Consider the following 21,126-nt stretch of genomic DNA (forward strand, 5'->3'; position numbering starts at 1 on the left):
TCTTTGCCCCAAACCAGCACTCTCTACATCACAGCCCGTGTACCAGAGTCATACCACGGTCGCCATTTTGTAAGGGGCGGGGGGGGGGTATTTGTTGTGGTCTCTATGAGGGGGTCAGGTTCGCTTCTGACCAACTTGAGCGGTTTCGAATCGCTCCCCCTCCCTTGGGTTCTGTACTCTGGATTTATTTGGGAGGTGTGACAAAAGTGCAGAGGACACTGGTTTGATGCAAAGAACTTCGGTTTTATTAAAGTCAAGGTAATACAGGCTTATTTACTCTAGTAAGAAAATACACGGCCAAACTTACAATCACTCTAACAAATAACAAGACAAGGAAAGGTACAAGGTCAAACTTATAATCACTCTAATAAAGTACAATACACTACACATTCAAAGGGGGTTGCAGTAAAATTATACCTGCCACCTCCCAATACCTAATTCTAGCCAGGTTAGACTCCAGGGCAGGGACTTATGCTTACCAATCCTTTTGATAGTTAATGGTAGATGGTGATGTTCTTCCTTCCTTCAGGACTTCAAGACTTCGAGGCTGGAGAAGTTAGTTTTACAACTGTCATGTTGGTTTCTCTCCTTGTCTTGATGAGATACTAGCGACCACCTCTCTCCCCCACACTAACCTCTGTTGAAAAACAGGGGCAGTTATACGATTTCAGTGTTCTAATCTTGCCACCCAATCTGTTCACAATCCATTGTATAATTTTGGCGGGCATGGTTCTTCGTAATATTTTGTCGGGCTCGTTAAAGTTGATATGTCTTGGTGGGTTGATCTTCGAAAAACTGTTTCCTGATGGAAAAATTAGTTTGGTAATTGCAATGTCCTTTTGTGCTTCGTCTTTCGCATAGAGGCTGGATTGGGCCTCTTTGTGATGTATATGCTGAAAATGGTTTGTCCAGACCCATGTTGATGGGGAGCTATCTCTGGGTGATACTGTGATGGTAATGTTGCTTGTGGAGGAAGATGTCCAAATACTCATTCTTCCAGACAGGTTACCTCAGTCTTCACACCCAGACAGTTCCAATAATCAAGTTGTTCCCTCGGTCCGCCCACAGGCTTGAATTTGTCTTGTAAAAGTTCATAACTCTATTAAAGTTCGTAGTGTCCTCCCTAAGCACTTTAGAGTTCCAAACTTTTCAGTAGATAGTCCCAAATTAAATTTCCTTTCGAATGAGCCCAAACATAGGGGGGGTTCTGGTGAATTTTTCTCACTGCACCCCGGTGTCCTGGCCAATATTTATCCCTCAACCAACATCACTAAAACAGATTATCTTGTCATTATCACATTGCTGTTTGTGAGATCCTGCTGTATGCCATTTGGCTGCTAAGTTTTCTACATTTTTTTTTTACTCATTCCTGGAATATGGGTGTTGCTGGTAAGGCCAGCATTTATTGCCCATCCCTAATTGCCCTTGAGAAGGTGATGGTGAGCCGCCTTCTTGAACTGCTGCAGTCCGTGTGATGAAGTTACTCCAAAAGTGTTGTTCGGGAGTGAGTTCCAGGATTTTGACTCAGCGACGGGTGTTCCCATGTGCCTTATTCCCTTGTCCTTCTAGTTGGTATAGGTCGTGGGTTTGGGAGGTGCTGTCGAAGAAGCCTTGATGAGTTGCTGCAGTGCATCTTGTAGATGGTACACACTGAAGCCATGGTGCGCCGGTGGTGGAGGGAGTGAATGTTTAAGGTGGTGGGTGGTGTGTCAATCAAGCGGGCCGCTTTGTCCTGGATGCTGTCGAGCTTCTTAAGTGTTGTTGGAGCTACACTCATCCAAGCAAGTGGAAAGTATTCCATCACACTCCTGGCTTGTGCTTTGTAGATGGTGAAACGACTTCAGGAGTCAGTTGATGAGACAAATGCCGCAGAATACCCAGCCTCTGACCTGCTCTTGTAGCCACAGTATTTATGTGGCTTGTCCAGTTAAGTTTCTGGTGACCCCCAGGATGTTGATGGTTGGGGATTCGGCGGTGGCATTGAATGTGAAGGAGCGCTGGTTAGACTTTCTTGTTGGAGATAGTCATTGCCTGGCACTAGTGTGCACGAATATTACTTGCCACTTATCAGCCCAGCCTGAATGTTGACCAGGTCTTGCTGCATGCGGGCATGGACTGCTTCATTATCTGAGGAGTTGCGAATGGAACTGAACACTGTGGAATCATCAGCGAACATCCCCACTTCTGACCTTATGATGGAGGGAACAATGACTGCACTTCAAAAGTACTTCAATGCTTGTAACGGTTGTAATTGTTTGCAGTGCGTTGGGATGGCCTGAGGTTGTGAAAGGCGCGATATAAATGCAAGTCTTTTTACTTTTTAAGCAGAGGTCCACGAGCTGCATTTACTCACCTTCTCTGTCAGAAAATGGTGCAGAGGAGGGGAGCAGTTAAAAAAATAATTGAAGTGGGGAAAAATATACTAAGTGGTAAAGTACCAAAGTCGAAGAATGTGTCAAGAGGAAGTGTAAGATTAGACAAATGTTCTGGAGTTTTACTGGATTTCCTGTGTGGGATGGGGGAGAAGAAACACAGCAGCACTTCCTTTAGCAGATTAGGTAGGGTAGCATGCATACCGAAGCAAATGGTGCATTAAATAAACAGGCTTGCTTCATGAGTTGGATGCCCTTTCCTGGTTTCATGCTTTCTTAGAGTCATACTTCGTAACTTTGTTTGTTTACAGGTTATGCTAGTTTAGTAGTTATGATACTAGACTAGAAACTCAGATATTGTGAGTTCATGTCCCACCATGGCAAGTTGTACATTTTGAATTCAATGCATGTGATAATTTGTGGGCTGACATATGAAAAATGACCATGAAAGCTGCCGCATTGTTGTGAAAACCCAACTGGTTCAGTTCCCTTCGGGGAAGGAGCGTGTTCTGGGCTACATGTCACTCCAATCCCACACCACACAGTTGATTCTAAATGCCCTCAGAGTACCTATGGATGGGCAATGAATACTGGCTCAATAGTATTTATTCCACATTCCAAGAATTTAAAAAAAAACGTTATTAACTCAAAATTGTTTAATAACCAGTGATTATTGCTGTTGTGGAAAACATAGCAGATGGAGGGCACACAATATATTTTAATAAACGGTGTTTTATACTTAATCTTTATTATATTACATCATTTTCATTTGGTAGACCACAAGTATAACACAGTTCCTTACATTGTATTTTTTGGCAACAACAGAATACTTTCTACATTCACCTGAAAAAGATGGGAGTGCGCGTGTAAAATATGAGAAGATTCTATCATAGAGGGAGAAAAGGCACATTGATCTACTTTTGGCCTGAATTTTCCTGACGTGGTATTTCTAGTAAGTATCAGTGGCACAAATACAGCTATTGCACATTATACCCTAGATATTAGTGAACTAATGCTTAATGCATGCGTATGGCATTTCTCTGTCTGCTATGATAATGGAGAGTTTGACCCATTTACTTCCAGTTGCTTGTTACAGCTTCACTGTCCATACCAGAGTCAATTTCAGTGTCTGCATTTCCCACTGTTAGACCAGACTGAGAACAGGCGCTGTAATTATCAGTAGAGGCCATTCCATGTCACCACTAGCTGGTATTTATAACACCTCCATTTTGGTTTTGTCTGTTCAGTCCAAAAGCCATGAGGTAACAACGCTGGAAAATAGAATTTATTTTCACTTTTGCAAACAGTGACAAAATGAAGCTCTCTCTGATCTAGTACAGTATTGGTTACATTAAGTAAGGTGTTTTCTCTTATGTAGTTCCAACAGTACATCCCAGCAATTTTAGAAGAATATCCGGGATGAATATTTCCATTTACTTCACATTCTATACCCACATGGCCTCTCAGAAACACTGATAAATCATTACCAGTATTAATGCTGTCTGCCTTTTCTAGATGGGACTTGAGACAGGGAAACACATTCCTGAGAAGGACAGGCTAACTACCATTTGTTCACATTTTTCTTTCCATTTAATGAGACAGACAAGCTCAAATGCAAACCCTAGTAGACTGTATGAGTACAATTATGTTGATTTTCCTCATAGTAAAAGTTTCCAGATCACATTAAGTCCCAGTAATTGCACTTTCAGCACACTTTGATAACTGTCTTCACTTATTCAGTCTTTTTGCACTTCTTCCTTGTCCCTTCATTAAGATCTTCCTTTGTCTTGGCTGTGTACGGAGACTGATTGCAAGGGGGGGAGCTCTGCATATTGTCACGAGAGCAGACACGATCATGATCATCGTATGTACCCCAGGCGGTCCCAAAGACAATGGGGCAAATGAAGGCTTCAATTGGAGCGAAAGGTGACCCTTGGGAGTGTGTTGCTGTCATGAACACCTACAATGGCAGAATGCAAAATATCAACAGCTAGTGAAATCCATTTACTTTTCGCATTGCTTATTTTGTTGACCTTATTTTCCAATCACTTGTAATTATACATAAGGTAGGAAAAGAAATAGACCATTTAGCCCCTCAAGTATGTTTCACCATTCAATTAGATCATGGTTGGTCCATTTACCTGCCTTTGATCCATATTCCGTAGCTAAGAAGAATCTATCGATTGACCCAGCATCCACAGTCTTTTGTGGAGAATCCAGATAGCCACAGTCCTTTGTGTAAAAAAGTGCTCTTGATTTCACTCGTAAATGACTTAGCTCTAATTTTAAGATTTGTCCCCTTATCTTGGATTCCCACACCAGATTTGTTGTTCTTGTATTTGAAGTGGATGACCTCACACTTCTCTCCATTGAACTCCATCTGCTATAGTTTTGCCCATTCACTCAGTCTATCTATGTCCATTTCTAACTTGCTGCTCCCATCCACACACCTTACCGTGCCCTTTTATCTTAGTTTCATCTGCAAACTTGGATATACAACTTTATATTTTTTCATCCAAGTCATTAATATATACGGGGGCCGACTTTGGTGGCCACCCATTTATCAGTGGCCACCAGGCGGGAGGTCCGATTTTGGCGCCCACTGCCGCTGGGGCCCGTCAGGAGCCGCTGTGTGGGTGGCAGCGGGAGTGGCAGTTGGCGTCAGTCGGCGGGACTCGGAGACAAATGTCATTCGGGTGCGTCAGGTGGAGGCGTCTCCACTCGGGTATTTTCGGAAGGCCTCCACTGCGCATGCACGGAATTTTGGCCTTTTTTTTTGTAGTTTTGGTGAAGGGACCTGTCATCATCATAGGCGGTCCCTCGAACGAGGATGACTTGCTTCCACATGAGTTCACAGATATTTCAATGAAGGACCCGATGTTCCAGTCCTGAACTCCAATTGAGGGGATGGAAGATGCCTGTGCATGGATTTTTTTAACGTGTGGTGACCGTTGCACATCAATCACCACATGGGCTTGACAGAGCTCGGCCTTTATCCAGTGGCAAGGGTTGAACCAGGACGGCTGGAGACCTGCTCTGCTACACGAACCTAGTGCACACACATATCGCAATGTGGGCTGGCCCGTGCTGCCCCTGGGCCCTCGTCTCTTCTGGGCCCCGTACATTCATTCGCCGCACCTCCGCCCACGATGTTCCAGGGCCCGGCGCTCCAGCTCTATAGCCCCAAGGGACCTGTAGTCCTTTTGTGGCCCTTGCACGCTAAGGAAGTGCACATGGCCATAAAAGGAGAGCACTCAATTGCATCTTCGAGGAGAGAGGAGACAGAGAAGAGAGGAGAGAGAAGACAGAGAGGAGAAAGAGGAGACTGAGAGAGAGGAGACAGGAGAGGGAGAGAGAGAGGAGAGAGTTGGAGGTAGAGAGCAGAGGTGGCATTGGAGAGGGGCCAGTCCAAGTTGCAGAGGGGGCAGTGTGACAAATTTATACCCAGACTCTTGAGCAGCCATTCCTCTCATCATAGAGAAGATTGGGCAGAAATCGTCAATGAAGATTGGCAAAACCAGGCCCAGAGCTCCGTGGTTCAATAAGCAGAAGTTGGAGGAGCTAGTGACAGAGGTGGAGCGCAGGTACAGCGAACTCACCCGGGATGGTCGTGGCAAGCCTCCACCAGCCCAATACCGTCATCTTTGGATGTACATAGGTCAGATGGTCAGTGCAATGGGCAACATGGAACGAGATGGGGACCAATGCCGCAAACAGTGGAATGATTTGGTGGTGACAGCTAAAGTGAGCACAAATTTATTCGTCCCTCCTGTCCAAGCCCAAAAAGGTTGTGCGTGCGATGTGTCTGTGTGTGTGGGAGTGTGTGTGGGGGGCATGAGCAAAGGGGGTAAAGGCTGCAACGTTTGTTTGTGTAGAGAAAACAAGCAGCTAAACAAGCAAGCCTGAGTGCGACCAGAGGGGGCTCCACACCCGAGGATACCGGATCCTTCCTGCACCCCCAGCCCATATCACCCATGTCCACCGCTCCCACCTCTGCCACCCAGGGCCAGGAAGAAGAGCCCCTTCACCTGGAGAAGCCAGAAGTGGCTGGCATCAGCTTCCTACCAAGTCAGCCAAGTGTCCCCAGAACCTCGGATCGGGCTCAGATTTCCTGAGGTTTCCAACAGACTCAACTCAAGAAAGCTCAAGCAAGCGCAGAGGCCGTGGCTCAAAGGGAAGCAAGGCCCCACCACCAAGCAGCAGCGAGCAACCACCTGCGGATGCAGCACGGCTTGCTCTAATGAACCAGATGGTGCAGCTATCAACCACCGGTGCGTGAAGGTAGGTCGCGAGCTGCTGCAGATCATGGCTGGAATAGTTGGCAGCATCGCTACATTCACCAAGCAGGATCAAAGGAGGGAGCGCCTTCTCACAGTGTTGGAGCGCACAACAGAAAGCGTTGAGGCCATAAGGCAGGAGATGGCTTCTGCACGCGTGCTGCAAGCTCCTGACCCCACACCCTCAAAGCAGACGGATGCGGAGGAGCAGGACATCCCGGCACCTTCGGTCCCGCGCCCTATGTTCTCACTGATAAACACACGTCTGCACACATCCCGGTGCCCTCCTACACAACCTCCTCAACCAGAGGCAGTGAGGGGCAAGGAAGGGCCAATTCGTCGTGTAGGCATGGGGAGGAAGAGGAAATCGGGCATAGCTGCAAGAGCGGCGGGGGGGGTGGGGGCGGGGGAGAGAGGTGGTGATGCCGAGTGGAGGGGTGGGTGTTGCTTCCTCGTGTAAATGTATGTATATGTCATAATATTATGTAACATTTGTCATTGTGCACTTGTAAATACACTCACATTGTTCACCCTCTGTTTGTGCGTGTGTCATTTTAATATCATGTGTGATGCGTTGCGCTAAACACACATCTGTCCCTCAGGTCATCTGCTTCATCAGGAATATCTTCCCATCCACATCTGACTGCAGTGTATAATGGGGGTACAGGGCTGTAGTAATAACCGCCCTCCTGTATGGCTCAGAGACAGGGATCACATACAATAGACACCTCAAGTCGCTGGAGAAATTTCACCAACGATGTCTCCGCAAGATCCTGAAAATCCACTGGGAGGACATATGGACCAACGTTAGCGTCCTCGACCGGGCCAACATCCCCAACATTGAAGCACTGACCACATTCGATCAGCTCCGCTGGGCAGGCCACATTGTTCGCATGCCTGACACGAGACTCCCAAAGCAAGCGCTCTACTCTGAACTCCTTCACGGCAAACGAGCCAAAGGTGGGCAGAGGAAACGTTTAAAGGACACCCTCAATACCTCCTTGATAAAGTGCAACATCCCCACCGACACCTGGGTGTCCCTGGCCAAAGACCGCCCTAAGTGGAGGAGGTGCATCCGGGAGGGCGCTGAGCACCTCGAGTCTCATCGCCGAGAGCATGCAGAAAGCAAGCGCAGGCAGTGGAAAGAGCATGCGGCAAACCAGTCCCACCCACCCTTTCCCTCAACGACTGCCTGTCCCATCTGTGACAGAGACTGTAATTCTCGTATTGGACTGTTCAGTCACCTAAGAGTGGAAGCAAGTCTTCCTCAATTCCGAGGGACTGACTATGATGATGATGATGATGATGATAATGGGTCCTGTCATCAGACAAGACGACAATGAATGCAGGAAGGCTGCTACTCAATTACTCTAGTTTACCAAGTTACAGGGCAGACCTTCAGGCCAAACATGGAGGAGTGCCACCCCTGAGATGACATGGTCATCAGTTACATTGCAGTACATTGTGCGAGACAATTAATGAATCAGCTTGGATGTACAAAATGTGAGATGTGAGATTCACTCACTCATAATAATTTTCCCTTCGCCATTGGCCTTCCCAATGAAGGACTTTCAGCAAGGTGCAATAAAAAAAGCCTCCATTAGCTTAGTCACACTTCAGTCGGTTTTATGACATCCAATTTAAACATCATCATCAGCAAGAAAGTAATGCAACATTGACCTAACTTCTTTCCAGCAGTCCCACTGATATGGTGCAGAATCCAACTGGCATCCGTGATGTGATGGCCACCAGCACTCCCACCCAGCCGATGTGCCAGAATTGCCCCCCATTGCACTCCACCGCTGCCTATCTCCCTCCCTCCCACCCGATCTGCAAGTGCTGGCCGACTGCCGCCCAGACCTGCTTTTCCAGAGCGGGCCTTCTGGTGGGCGGCAGGTCGACAGGAGGCCAGGAAAAATAACCAAAATGGACGTTTACAGATATCCGTCAGGGGCGAGCGGGACACTGTGATGTGGGCGGAACTGGGCGGAACCTCGACGGCAGATGGGCAATTCCATTTCCGGCGGAACCTTGGCGGCTGCGGGGGGACAGTGACAAAAGTCGGGTTCATGGTGTAAAACTAGTACGTTGTCTCTGGATGTTTTGTAACTTTTAGCTGACCCTGCGATTTTTTAAATTCTTTTGTCGAAATTTAATTGAACCTGTTTTATCTGGTGCTACAGGAAAGTGGAGTTGAGGCACTTCATTCACAGGATAGCAAGCTAGTGGGAGATGTTACTTGGTTATATAATATCACTAATATTGGTTTATAAAGTGTTTAAGAGTTCTCTCAGTTTTTAAAGTGAAGAGTCAGCTGCTGCTCCATAGGAGGCATAAGGAACCTGAAGAACTGCACTGAATGAGAATGCTCCCCTTTTGTCGACCATCCAAAACTTATGTAAAAACCGCCTCTTATCCAAATTATATTTCAAAACTTGTCATCCCTCAAACTACCACCACGCCAGACTGTGGGTTATAACGCCAAATTAGTATCATAACATAAGAATTAGGAGCAGGAGTAGGCCATTCAGCCCCACGAGCCTGATCCGCCATTGAGATCATGGCTGATCTTCTACCTCAACTCCACTTTCCTGTACTATCCCCATATCCCTTAATTCCCTTATTATCTAAAAAAATCTATCGATATCTGTCTTGAATGTACTCAAAGACTGAGCTTCCACAGCCTTCTGGGGTAGAGAATTCCAGAGATTCACCACCCTCTGAGTGAAGAAGTTCTTCATCTGAGAAGCTCTTCATCTCAGTCCTAAATGGCCGACCCTTTATTCTGAGACTGTGACCCCTGGTTCTAGACTCTTCAGACAGAGGAAACATCCTCCCTGCATCTACCCTGTCAAGCCCTGTAAGAATGTTGTATGTTTCAATGCGATCACCTCTCTGGCACAGCAGTAGTAGTATAGATTGATATGTCTGGTACTACGGTAGCATTATAGATTATTAAATAAATCAGTCCAGCAGTGGTATGTGTCAGTATATCTGGCAGCCTAGTGATGATCTGTATTAGTATCTCTGACATATCAGTGTTGGCATGGATTAGTATGTCTGGCAGTGGTAATGTTATGGGAATTGGCATGTCTGTAGTGCAGTGGTGATGTGCACAAATTATCTGGTCATTATCACATTGCTGTTTGTGGGACCTTGTTGTGCGCCCATTGGCTCCCATGTTTCCTACACTACAACAGTAACTACAGTTCAAAAAGTACTTTATTGGTTGTAAAGCTCTTTGGGAATATAAATGCAAGTCTTTCTTTGTTTGGTATTTCTGGCAGTCAGTGATAGTGTGGGTTGGTATCACCGACAGTCTTATGGCCTTGGCATTCCAGGTGATATGTTCCATTAGTGTCTTTGGCTTTGCTTTCGGACTGAATTTTGTGCTGTCCAAAGCCTCAATAATTGCTCACTCTAAAGGATATCATTAAGTATGGCCAGGCCCTGTATTCATCCAATTCATGCAGCATGGACTGGGACATCCCCTTGTAAACCGTTGCTCCATATTATTGGTGGGAATGCATCCACTAATAGTAAAGTGAAAAAGTCCACTTTATACTCGCAGCAGGACAATAAATCTTATTGTGCCTGATGCCCACTCTTGGTGCCAACATGTTTGCTTATTTTAAAGATCAATCAATCAAAAAAATTGAGAATTTTGTAAAGGACTCACTCACCTCCCCACTTACCTCTGCTGGACAAGTGCGGCTTACAACTGACAGTAGGTAGAAACCCCAGGGGGAAGGGCAGACCACAGTGAAAGGGTTAACATGTCTCTCTGTTTGTGTCAGTTGTGGCTCAGTGGGTAGTACTCACTCCTCTGAGTCAAAAGGTCATGGGTTCAAGTCCCACTCCAGAGTCTTGAGCCTAAAATCTAGGCTGACACTCCCAATGAAGTACTGAAGGAACGCTGCACTATCAGAAATTCCATCTTTTGGATGAGACGTTAAACCAAGGCCCCATCTGCTCTCTCAGGTGGACATAAAAGATCACATGGCACTATTTGAAGAAGAGCAGTTCTTCTTGGTGTCTTGACCAATATTTATCCCTCAACAAAAGTCACTAAAAAAAGATTATCTGTTCATCAACACATTGCTGTTTGTGGGAGCTTGCTGTGTGCAATTGGCTGCTGCGTGTTCCACATTACAACAGTGACTACACTTCAAAAGTATTTTGTTGGCTGTAAGACTTTTTTCTTTGCTTACTGGGAATGTTTTATCACCGTGTACTTATTCGAGTGCATAAAATCTCAAGCACACAACAAATAACAGGAAAATATTCTTTTGAACACTAACTTGTGCTTTACCGACTTATTTTCTTCTCACCTTAAATGTAATTCCTGTACCATGTGGCCTTGTGCCTCGATCCCAACATCTCATCACTGAGTGCATGCAGAAAACAAGCGTAGGCAACGGAAGGAACGAGCGGCAAATCTGTCCCACTCTTCCTTACCCTCAACGGCTATCTGTCTCACCTGTGACAGGGACTGTGGCTCTCGTATTAGACTGTTCAGCCACCTAAGGACCCATTCTAAGAGTGGAAGCAAGTCTTCCTCATTTCCGAGGGACTGCCTATGATGATGATGGGCCTCGCAGTTGTTGCTATGCTCAGAATATAATCATGAACATTTCCAGACAATGTATAAAAACAGTAACGTTACTAATGAATAACAATTTTGGGCGTCCTCCCCTCCAAATCCAATGTACGGTAATATATTTTTCACCAGTGCAAAACTATTCTGTGTTTCACCAAAATGCTTTGTGAAATATAAGTAACAATATAATTTATACCGTTCGTGATACTGTTATATGTGAAAAGTGCCGTGTGAATCTCGCATTGTCCTTGGACATTCGGCAAAGCTCATCAGCATTTAAAGAAATTGACATATTCTCAGTCTTTTCCCTTTCATGCGTCACATATCACGGTCATATTTCATCAACAACAACAACTTGTATTTATATAGCACCTTTAATGTAGTAAAACGACCCAAGGCGCTTCATAGGTGTGTTATAAGACAAAACAAATAAATTTGACACCGAGCCACAAAAGAAATTATGGCAGATGACCAAAAGCTTGGTCAAACGGGTAGGTTTTAAGGAGTGTCTTAAAGGAGGAAGAGAGCTAGAGAGGCGGATAGATTTAGGGAGGGAGTTTCAGAGCTTGGGGCCCAGGTAACTGAAGGCACAGCCACCAATGGTTGAGCAATAGTTATTTAATATTTCCTCCATCAGTTGGAAGAATGCAATAAATTAATCAGCCCAAAGTTTACACAATTGCAAGGGAGGTTTCACTCCTCCAAGGTTGGACTAATCGCCTTGCCCTCCTTTTTCTGCATCCTAGAAATGGAGGTCTCTGTTTTTACATATTGTTTCAGCCTCATGTCTTGATACACAACACTTAAAGAACACCAAAACAAAGACAAGAAGCTTTGAGTAACAATCAAGGTTGAGTTTCAACATTTCAGCCCCTCCTGATCCTTTAGGTTGCAAGTGCCACCAGGCATCTACTTACCAATACATCTCAATGATTAGCAAAAAGTGTTTCAAGGCAATGCCTGGCGTGTCGCACTCATAAAACGTACCTTTATTTCTACGAATTGAAAAGATTTATTTACCTTCGTAACAACCATGAAAATGGTGAACAGGAAGACGATGTTGTGTTTGGAAATGGACAGCCAGTGGGTCTGCTGTAAGGTGAAGATAACTGCTCCAACCAGACTGGCTTTTGTCGGGCTGTGAGAGGACATAATAAAATTGCACAGTTAGCTTCACCGTCTGTGCAATATTCCCAATTTTTTAGTAGTAATTTTTTTGGTGAGGTTTTTATGTGGCCTCGGTCTCCTGGGCCCAAGCCACTCTTATGGCTGAAAAGGACAGAATAGGTTGCTTGCTTTCAGGTACATCCAGGAGGTTTATGACACCAGCTCATCAATGATGTTCTTCACAACTCTTCCATTCCCCTGTGGAGAGGCATCTGGCCTCTGCCACCAACCCACCCCACACCCGATCCCCCCTACTCCACTCACGCAGCAGTATAGCCGAGGCTGGGAGAACAGGACTGAACTTGCATGTATCACAGTAGTCAAAGATTTAATCACTAAATCCCCCACTCCAGAAATACTGGGGGCGGAGGTTAAATTAGTCTTGAGTGACAAAATTGTGCAGAGTCAAAAGCATGCTGCCGATTCGCTCTCGCCCATTTGTGCTACCGCCCAACACATATTTACCCCCATTGTGCTGCCATTTTCACTTACAAGGACATGTTGAGAAACTCATTTGATTCTGGCTTCCAGACTCTACGAATTAGCTGCTCAAAGTTGGAGATCAATGCAATTCCAGCACCTGTAGGGAACAAAACAATAATGAGCACCACTAGTTAATATTCCAGGTGGCTCTGTGTTTTTTTGAGTTGACTGTACAACTTGGTTTTTCTCTCTTTACAGACATCGATTTCCAGGCCAAAAAATGGTACATTTTTTTCAAACCAACACCAGCCCCAGTGCCAACACCAATCCCATTTCAGGCTCCATCACAAGCAAATACATTTTTCTGGAGGGGAAGGCAGCCGTGCCTCTAATGAGATGCCCAATTGCTCAGATGCAGGAAGGAGTTATATACACAAAATGAATATTTAGCACTGATACGCCTAGTTTAACATCTCAAAAAATAAAGAGATAAAAGGCTACTTACCTTTGGCCCATCCAACCAAAACCATGATGATCCATCCATGGTGATAGGCATGGTGAGCATGGTCAACACCCACACTAATTTTGTGGACCCGCACCACCTCTTTCATAGCAGTGAGGACCAACTTCACAGGCATGAAGGCCACACATTTGTAGAAAAGGTTCAATGGACAGTAAAAGATGAGGTACCTAAGTTGAAAGCATGGGTTCAGTTTGTGTTGGTAATGAATGTTCACGGACTTTCAATATTAACTGCTAAAATCTATTGATTAGGTGCAGTGTAAAACCAACATTAATCTCACCAAATGTATGTTTTTAATATGATTTACTTTGATGATATTTTTCCCCCACAGCACCCTGGAGCAGTAGGACACAGGTTCAAGCTCATGCCTCTGCTGGGCTCTGAAACTCAACGAGCAAATGAAGAGATTGTAAATAGAGGAATCTTTAGTTGGAGGAAAAAAATTAAAAGGGTAAGGGAACTTAGAGAACAGTCAGACCGCTCTTATCGCCTGATTACAAAGCAGCATTGGTAGGAGTCTCAATGGAGGTCCACCACTTATCTCCTGTTGGTCCAGGAGGATGTGCGGGGAAGGAGGAATCTAAAAAGGTGTTCCCAAAATGTGTCAGCTGTGGCTCAGTCATAAGGTTCTCACCTCTGAGTCATAAGGTTGTGGGGTCAAGTCTCACTTTGGAGACTTGAGCATAAAATCCAGGCTGACACTCCTGCTTGAAGGCTCGACTGGCCGAATGGCCTACTCCTGCACCTATTTTCTATGTTTCTATGTTGCTATGATGCTATACTGAAGGAGTGCTGCATTGTTGGAGGTATCATCTTTCGCATATGACAGAAAATTAAAGCCCTGTCTGCCCTCCCAGGAACATTTAAAAGATCTCATGGATCTATCTTTGAAGAGCAGGAGTATTCTCTCCAATGTCCTGGCCAATATTTATCCCTCAACTAACATCACTAAAAAGCAGATTATCTGATTATCTCATTGCTGTTTGTGAAATCTTGCTGTGTGCAAACTGGCTGCCGTGTTTCTCTGCATTACAATAGTGACGACACCGCAAAATGACTTCAATAGTTGTAAAACGCTTTGGGACGTCCTGAAGTCGTAAAAGGCGCTATGTAAACACAAGTTCTTTCTTTTTCAAAAAAAGGGGAGACATATGGGCACAATACGCTGGAACTCGGCCCTTTCACTTTTGAAACTGGTATGAAGCAACCTAGAGGGAACCATGTTCTCCTTTCTATGATCACTGCTGCCCTGTAAAGTTCCACTTCTTTCCAGTAACGGCCACTATTTGTCTATGAAATAAAGTGAATTACCGTTAGTAAAAATCGCCATCACTAAGAATTTCAACTGTTTTGCAATCCATTTTTGTTCTTCTCAAAAACATTGTTCCCAGATCTTGGTAAGATGTGACTGTCATGTGACAGTCATTAGCACAAATCTATTGCGTTTCCAAACCTGTATCAATTGGAAATGAAACCAAGTGTGGGATACAATTGATGCAACTGAAAATCCCTTTGGGTGAACTATAAGATCCATCACTCACAATACTGTACAGTTCTGAGAGCAGAGAAGGTTAAGGGATGATTTAATAGAGATGTTCAAAATTATGAAAGGTTTTGATAGAGTAGATAGAGAGAAACTGTTTCCACTGGCAGAAGGGTCAGTAACCAGAGGACACAGATTTAAGATAATTGGCATAAAAACCAAGGGAGTCATATGGAGAATGTTTTTCCCCAGCGAGTTATGATGATCTGGAATGCACTGCCTGAAAGGGCATTGGAAACAGATTCAATAGTAACTTTTGAAAAGGAATTGGACAAATACTTGAAAAGGAAAAAATTGCAGGACTATGAGGAAAGAGCAGAAGTGTGGGATTAATTGGCTAGCTCAGAGAGCTGGCACAGGCATGATGGGCTGAATGGTCTCCTGTGTTGTCAGATTCTATAAACAAATGGGTCTGAAGTACAATAATTGGAGTGAGAGGCAGTCTAGTGTTGGTGAGTCCTTCCCTGCATGTATTAGCATTTTAGTTTAGATAAAGGATACGATCTCTCCACATACAATAGACTCCATTACAGGCTTTAAATTGTGTCCCCAAATTACTCAGCAGCTTGGTCATCCTTAGCGAACATGTAACAGATCTTAATTTGTATATTAGTCTAACTGTATGTGTAAACAGTTATGCTTATGATCCATTTCCTTTAATGACTCAGTACTCTATCCATCATAGGCAGTCCCTCGGAATCGAGGAAGACTTGCTTCCACTCTTTAAAATGAGTTCTCAGGTGGCTGAACAGTCCAATACGAGAACCACAGTCCCTGTCACAGGTGGGACAGATAGTCGTTGAGGGTCAAGGAGGGTGGGATTGGTTTGCCGCACGCTCTTTCTGCTGCCTGCGCTTGATTTCTGCATGCGCTTGGTGATGAGACTCGAGGTGCTCAGCGCCCTCCCGGAAGCACTTCCTCTACTTAGGACAGTCTTTGGCCAGGGACTCCCAGGTGTCAGTGGGGATGTTGCACTTTATCAGGGAGGCTTTGAGAGTTGTCCTTTTAACCTTTGGCCCACCTTTGGCTCATTTGCCGTGAAAGAGTTCCGAGTAGAGCGCTTGCTTTGGGATTCTCGTGTCTGGCATGCGGACAATGTGGCCTGCCCAGCGGAGCTGATCAAGTGTGGTCAGTGCTTCAATGCTGGGGATGTTGGCCTGGTCGAGGACGCTAATGTTGATACGTCTGTCCTCCCAGGGGATTTGTAGGATCTTGCAGAGGCATCGTTGGTGGTATTTTTCCAGCGACTTGAGGTGTATACTGTACATACAGGAGGGCGGGTATTACTACAGCCCTGTAGACCATGAGCTTGGTGACAGATTTGAGGGCCTGGTCTTTGAACACTCTTTTCCTCAGGCAGCCAAAGGCTGCACTGGTGCACTGGAGGCGGTGTTGAATCTTGTCGTCAATGTCTGCTCTTGTTGATAAGAGGCTCCTGAGGTATGGAAAATTGTCAGGGCTGCGCTGTGGATCTTGATGACTGGGGGGCAGTGCTGTGCGGCGAGGACAGGCTGATGGAGGACCTTTGCCTTACGGATGTTTAGCATAAGGCCCATGCTTTCGTACGCCTCAGTAAATACGTCGACTATGTCCTGGAGTTCAGCCTCTTTATGTGCGCAGACGCAGGCGTCATCTGCATACTGTAGCTCGACGACAAAGGTTGGAGTGATTTTAGACCTGGCCTGGAGACGGCAAAGGTTGAACAGGTTCCCACTGGTTCTGTAGCAACGGCTCAGTACTATGTGGTGTGGTGTGTCAATGAGCAATACAAATCAGGAAAGTAAGATTCCAATCCCTAGTTTTAGTAGCATTGACAACAGAACCATTAGCCACAGAATCTTGAGTTAGGAAGGGGAAATCAGCCACACCATGAGTGGTCTGAACATCTTACTTTTACAGGAATTGACTCACACTGCCCAATATTTACTTGCACAATAGTGTAACCAGGGGAGGGGGTGTAACAATAGTACCCCCTTGTGACCTAAACACATATCTGTGCCTTTTGTACATGCACTTCTTCAATCTCTCTGAAAGTGGACCGAAGAAACACTTGGTAAATTAAGGCTTGATAAATTGTTAAGCTGCATTATTTGACAGTGAGTGAACATACAGGGTAACCGTTGTGATCAGATTCTTTTAATTCCATTGGTATAACTTGTAATTATGCATGTTTATCGAAACATTGTAATCGAAAAATTATGAATACGCTATGCTTTCCCATATTATATAGAATTGCATAGAATTTTGCAGCACAGAAACAGGCCATTCAGTCCAACAGATCTATGCCGGTGTTTATGCTCCACACGCGCCTTCTCCCACCCCACTTCATCTCACTCTATCAACATATTCCTTTCTCCCTTGTATTTATCCAGCTTCCCCTTATATCCGCCATATCAGTGGCTTATTTTGCTTGACTTAAACAAATTCATTTCTAACTACCCAGCATTGCATCCTTTTTTCAACCTTTTGTTGGGTCTCACTGCTTCACAGCTATATCATTAAAAACCTGACCATTAGAGCAATATCCCGTTTCAAAATCCTCCTTCTGCCTCTGTTTGTCTCTGTGTATTATCTCTTGCCGTGCCCCCGAGATTAGCAACTCTCCAATACAATGGGTGTGAGTTGTTTATCATTTACCAAGACAAGCTAACAAATTGCTAGCTCTGTGGATATCTGAACGGAGGTAAAAGAATCCAGGAATTTACAGCTCGTTGGCATCTTAATTACCTATTATCACAGAGCCCTTTATGAAAATAACTTATTTGAATATATTATGCTTTAAAACACAACAATCTTTTTCAAATCCTTTCTGTGGAAAAATGGTCAAAAGATCCCAAAAAGTGATTGGAATTCATCTGAACATATGAAAAATGACGGATAGGACAGGACCTACTTATCCATACAGCCTGTCCCATACAGTTGTGATGCCTTATTCATCACAATACATACATACACCATCCTGAATCATATAATCTCCTGGGAGATATGAAAAAACAGATAAAAACCCAGGCCAATTATAGAATCTAGAATCGTTACAGCACAGTGGGAGGCTATTCAGCCCGTCGACCCCGAACCGGCTCTCTGCAAAAGCACTTCAGCTAGTCCCAATCTCCTGCACATTCTCCGTAGCCCTGCTAATTTTTTCCTTCAGGTACTTATCTAATTCCCTTTTGAAAGTCATGATTGAATCTACCTCCACCATCCTGTCAGGCAGTGCATTTCAAATCATAACCACTCACTGTATAAAAAAGTTTTTCTTCATGTCGCCTTTGGATCTTCTGCCAATCACCTTAAATCTGTCTATGCTGGTTCTCGACCCTTCTGCAAATGGGAACAATTTCTCTCTATCTACTCTGTCTAGACTCCTCATAATTTTGAACACCTCTATCAAATCTCCTCTCAATCGTCTCTGCTTTAAGAAGAACAACCCCAGCCTCTCCAGTTATCCACATAACTGAAGTCCTTCATCCCTGGAACCATTCTTGTAAATCTTTTCTGTACCCTCTCTAAAGCCTTCACATCCTTCCTGAGGTGCAGTGCCCAGAATTGGACACAATACTCCAGTTGTGGCCGAACCGGTATTTTATAAAAGTTCATCATAACTTCCTTGCTTTTTTACTCTATACCTCTATTTATAAAGCCCAGGATCCCGTAGGCTTTTTTAACAGCTTTCTCAACCTGCCCTACCACCTTCAACAATTTGTGCACATATACCCCCAGGTCTCTCTGTTCCTGCAACCCTTTTATAATTGTACCCTTTAGTTTATTATATTACCTCTCCTCATTCTTCCTACCAAAATGTATCACTTCACACTTTTCTGCGTTAAACTTCATCTGCCATGTGTCCGCCCATTGCACCAGCCTGTCTATGTCCTCTTGAAGTCTATCTCTATCCTCCTCACTGTTGACTATACTTCCAAATTTTGTGTCATCTGCAAATTTTGAAATAGTGCCCTGTACACCTAAGTCCAAATCATTAATATATAACAAGAAAAGCAGTGGTCCTAGTACCGACCACCCCCTGGGAAACACCACTGTATATGTTCCTCCAGTCCGAAAAACAACCATTCACCACTACAGTGTTTCCTGTCACTTAGCCAATTTCGTTTATATGCTGCCACTGTCTCTTTTATTCCATGGGCTTCAAATTTGCTGGCAAAGCCTATTATGTGGCACTTTATCAAATGCCTTTTGAAAGTCCATGTACACCACATCACCATATTGCCCTCATCAACCCTCTCTGTTACCTCATCAAAAAATTAAATCAAGTTAGTTAAACACAATTTGCCTTTAACAAATCCATGCTGACTTCCCTTATTTAATCTGCACTTGTCCCGGATTATCGTTTCTAAAAGCTTCCCTGCTACCGAAGTTAAACTGACTGGCCTATAGTAGCTGCATTTATCCTTACACCCTTTTTTGAACAAGGGTGTATGAAACATTTGCAATTTTCCAGTCCTTTGTCACCACCCCATATCCAAGGAGGATTGGAACATTATGTCCAGTACTCCACAATTTCCACCTGTATTTCCCTCAGCAAGCTTGGATGCATCCCATCTAGTCCTGGTAACTTATCTACTTTAAGTACAGCCAGCCTTTCGAGTACCTCCTCTTTATCAATTTTGATCCTATTCAATATCTCAACTGCTTCCTTTATGATCACTGTTCCCTAAATGTTCTCCTTCTGACACTTGCTCCACTTGATCCACCTCATTCTTCAGCAATGCCTCCTTCCTCGTTGGGCCAGAAACGTACTGATCAAGGAAGTTCTCCTGAACACATTTCAGAAATTCTTCCCCCCCCTCTGCCCTTTACACTATTACTATCCCAGTCTATATTAGGATAATTGATGTCCCCCATTATCACTACTCTATAATTCTTGCACCTCTCTGTAATTTCCCTGCAAATTTGGTCCTCTATATCTTTCCCACTAGTAGGTGGCCTATAGAGTACACCTAGTAGTATAATGGCACCTCTATTGTTTCTTAACTCTAACCAAATAGATAATTAGGGGGCGTAAGTATTTGGAAAATTGTTCTCCATTCCCTCAGGTGATCAAAACTAGTCCAGGAGACTACCCTGGCCCTGATCAATGTTACAAGGTACCTACCTCTTGTACCAGGTGATCTCCAGAAACTAGAAACGGGTCCAGCTCTCACTTGAAGAAATTCAATTAATCCACGTTCACCACATGAGCCGGCAACCTGTTCTACAGGTCCACTATTTTCTGGGAAAAGAAGAACCTCCTGACATCTAACCTACTTCAGCCCTTCCATAACTTATAAGAGTGACCCAGGGTCCTCCCTAACCTATTCAGTTGAAATAATTAGTCCACACAAATATATTCTAGTCCCGTCATAATTTTATAAACCTCAATCAAATTATCCCTCAATCTATGCTTTTCTAAAGTATAGACACCCATCCCTTTAAGCCTATCTGGATGCTTAAGATGCTTTAGATAGGGAATTAATCTTGGGACCCTCGTCTGTAGCCTTTCCTCAATATCACCTACCAGGACACAGTATTCTAAATGGGGGCTAACCACAGTCTTGTATAAGAATAAAAAGGTATGATTTGTTTTGTAGTGAATTGTCCTGTAAATATACCCTAGCACCCTTACTAGGACTCATCTGACCACCAACTAGGAGTTTATCACAGCCACAGCAATAATAATATATGATATTTAAACAAAGTGATTTCTCTGAATAATAAAATCTATGTCCACTCACCAAACAGCCGTTGCCAGCAAAATATGAGAAGTGTTAAAATAACGGAGGGGCGATTCTCCAAGCAGTACATCAGCCATTATATAACTGGCAAAGCAGTAAAGCATTGCACACAACCATGAAGCAATTGGATTACGGCAGGACACATCCACTGATCCTGGAAAAAAACATACCAATCAGCCATTTGTACTTGCCATTTATCCTTTTACATTTGTTGTCAAAGGTGAGATCCCTTTTTCTTCTTCTGCCTGGGTCTCCATCACACCACACACCATTTGCAGCCGAAAGGACAAGCAATCTGTTCCCTGCTTCTTCCAATGCCATCCTGAAATTGCTCGTGCGAGAGTTAAGAAAGAAAGACTTGCATTTATATAGTGTCTTTCATGACCTTAGGACATTCCAGAGCACTTTACAGCCAATTAAGTCAGTTTGAAGCATAGTCACTGTTGTAATTTTAGAAACGCAGTAGCCAATTTGCACACAGCAAGCTGCCAG

General features: G+C 44.3%; 1 protein-coding gene across 1 annotated transcript in view; it reads right to left on the reverse strand.

Moving 5' to 3' along the window:
- Nucleotides 1-3,866: 3,866 nt before the first annotated feature.
- LOC139247829 (trimeric intracellular cation channel type A-like) overlaps nt 3,867-21,126 on the reverse strand; it is a 31,766-nt gene continuing 14,506 nt past the window's right edge. Inside the window, exons 2-6 of the mRNA XM_070871794.1 lie at nt 20,635-20,788; nt 13,345-13,529; nt 12,909-12,996; nt 12,270-12,387; nt 3,867-4,332 (exon numbers count right to left, since the gene is read on the reverse strand). Of these exons, the coding sequence (XP_070727895.1) occupies nt 4,105-4,332; nt 12,270-12,387; nt 12,909-12,996; nt 13,345-13,529; nt 20,635-20,788 (773 nt within the window). The 3' untranslated portion in view covers nt 3,867-4,104. The remainder of the gene's footprint in view (nt 4,333-12,269; nt 12,388-12,908; nt 12,997-13,344; nt 13,530-20,634; nt 20,789-21,126) is intronic.

Source organism: Pristiophorus japonicus, unplaced genomic scaffold, assembly GCF_044704955.1.
Source record: "Pristiophorus japonicus isolate sPriJap1 unplaced genomic scaffold, sPriJap1.hap1 HAP1_SCAFFOLD_283, whole genome shotgun sequence".
Lineage (NCBI taxonomy): Eukaryota > Metazoa > Chordata > Chondrichthyes > Pristiophoridae > Pristiophorus > Pristiophorus japonicus.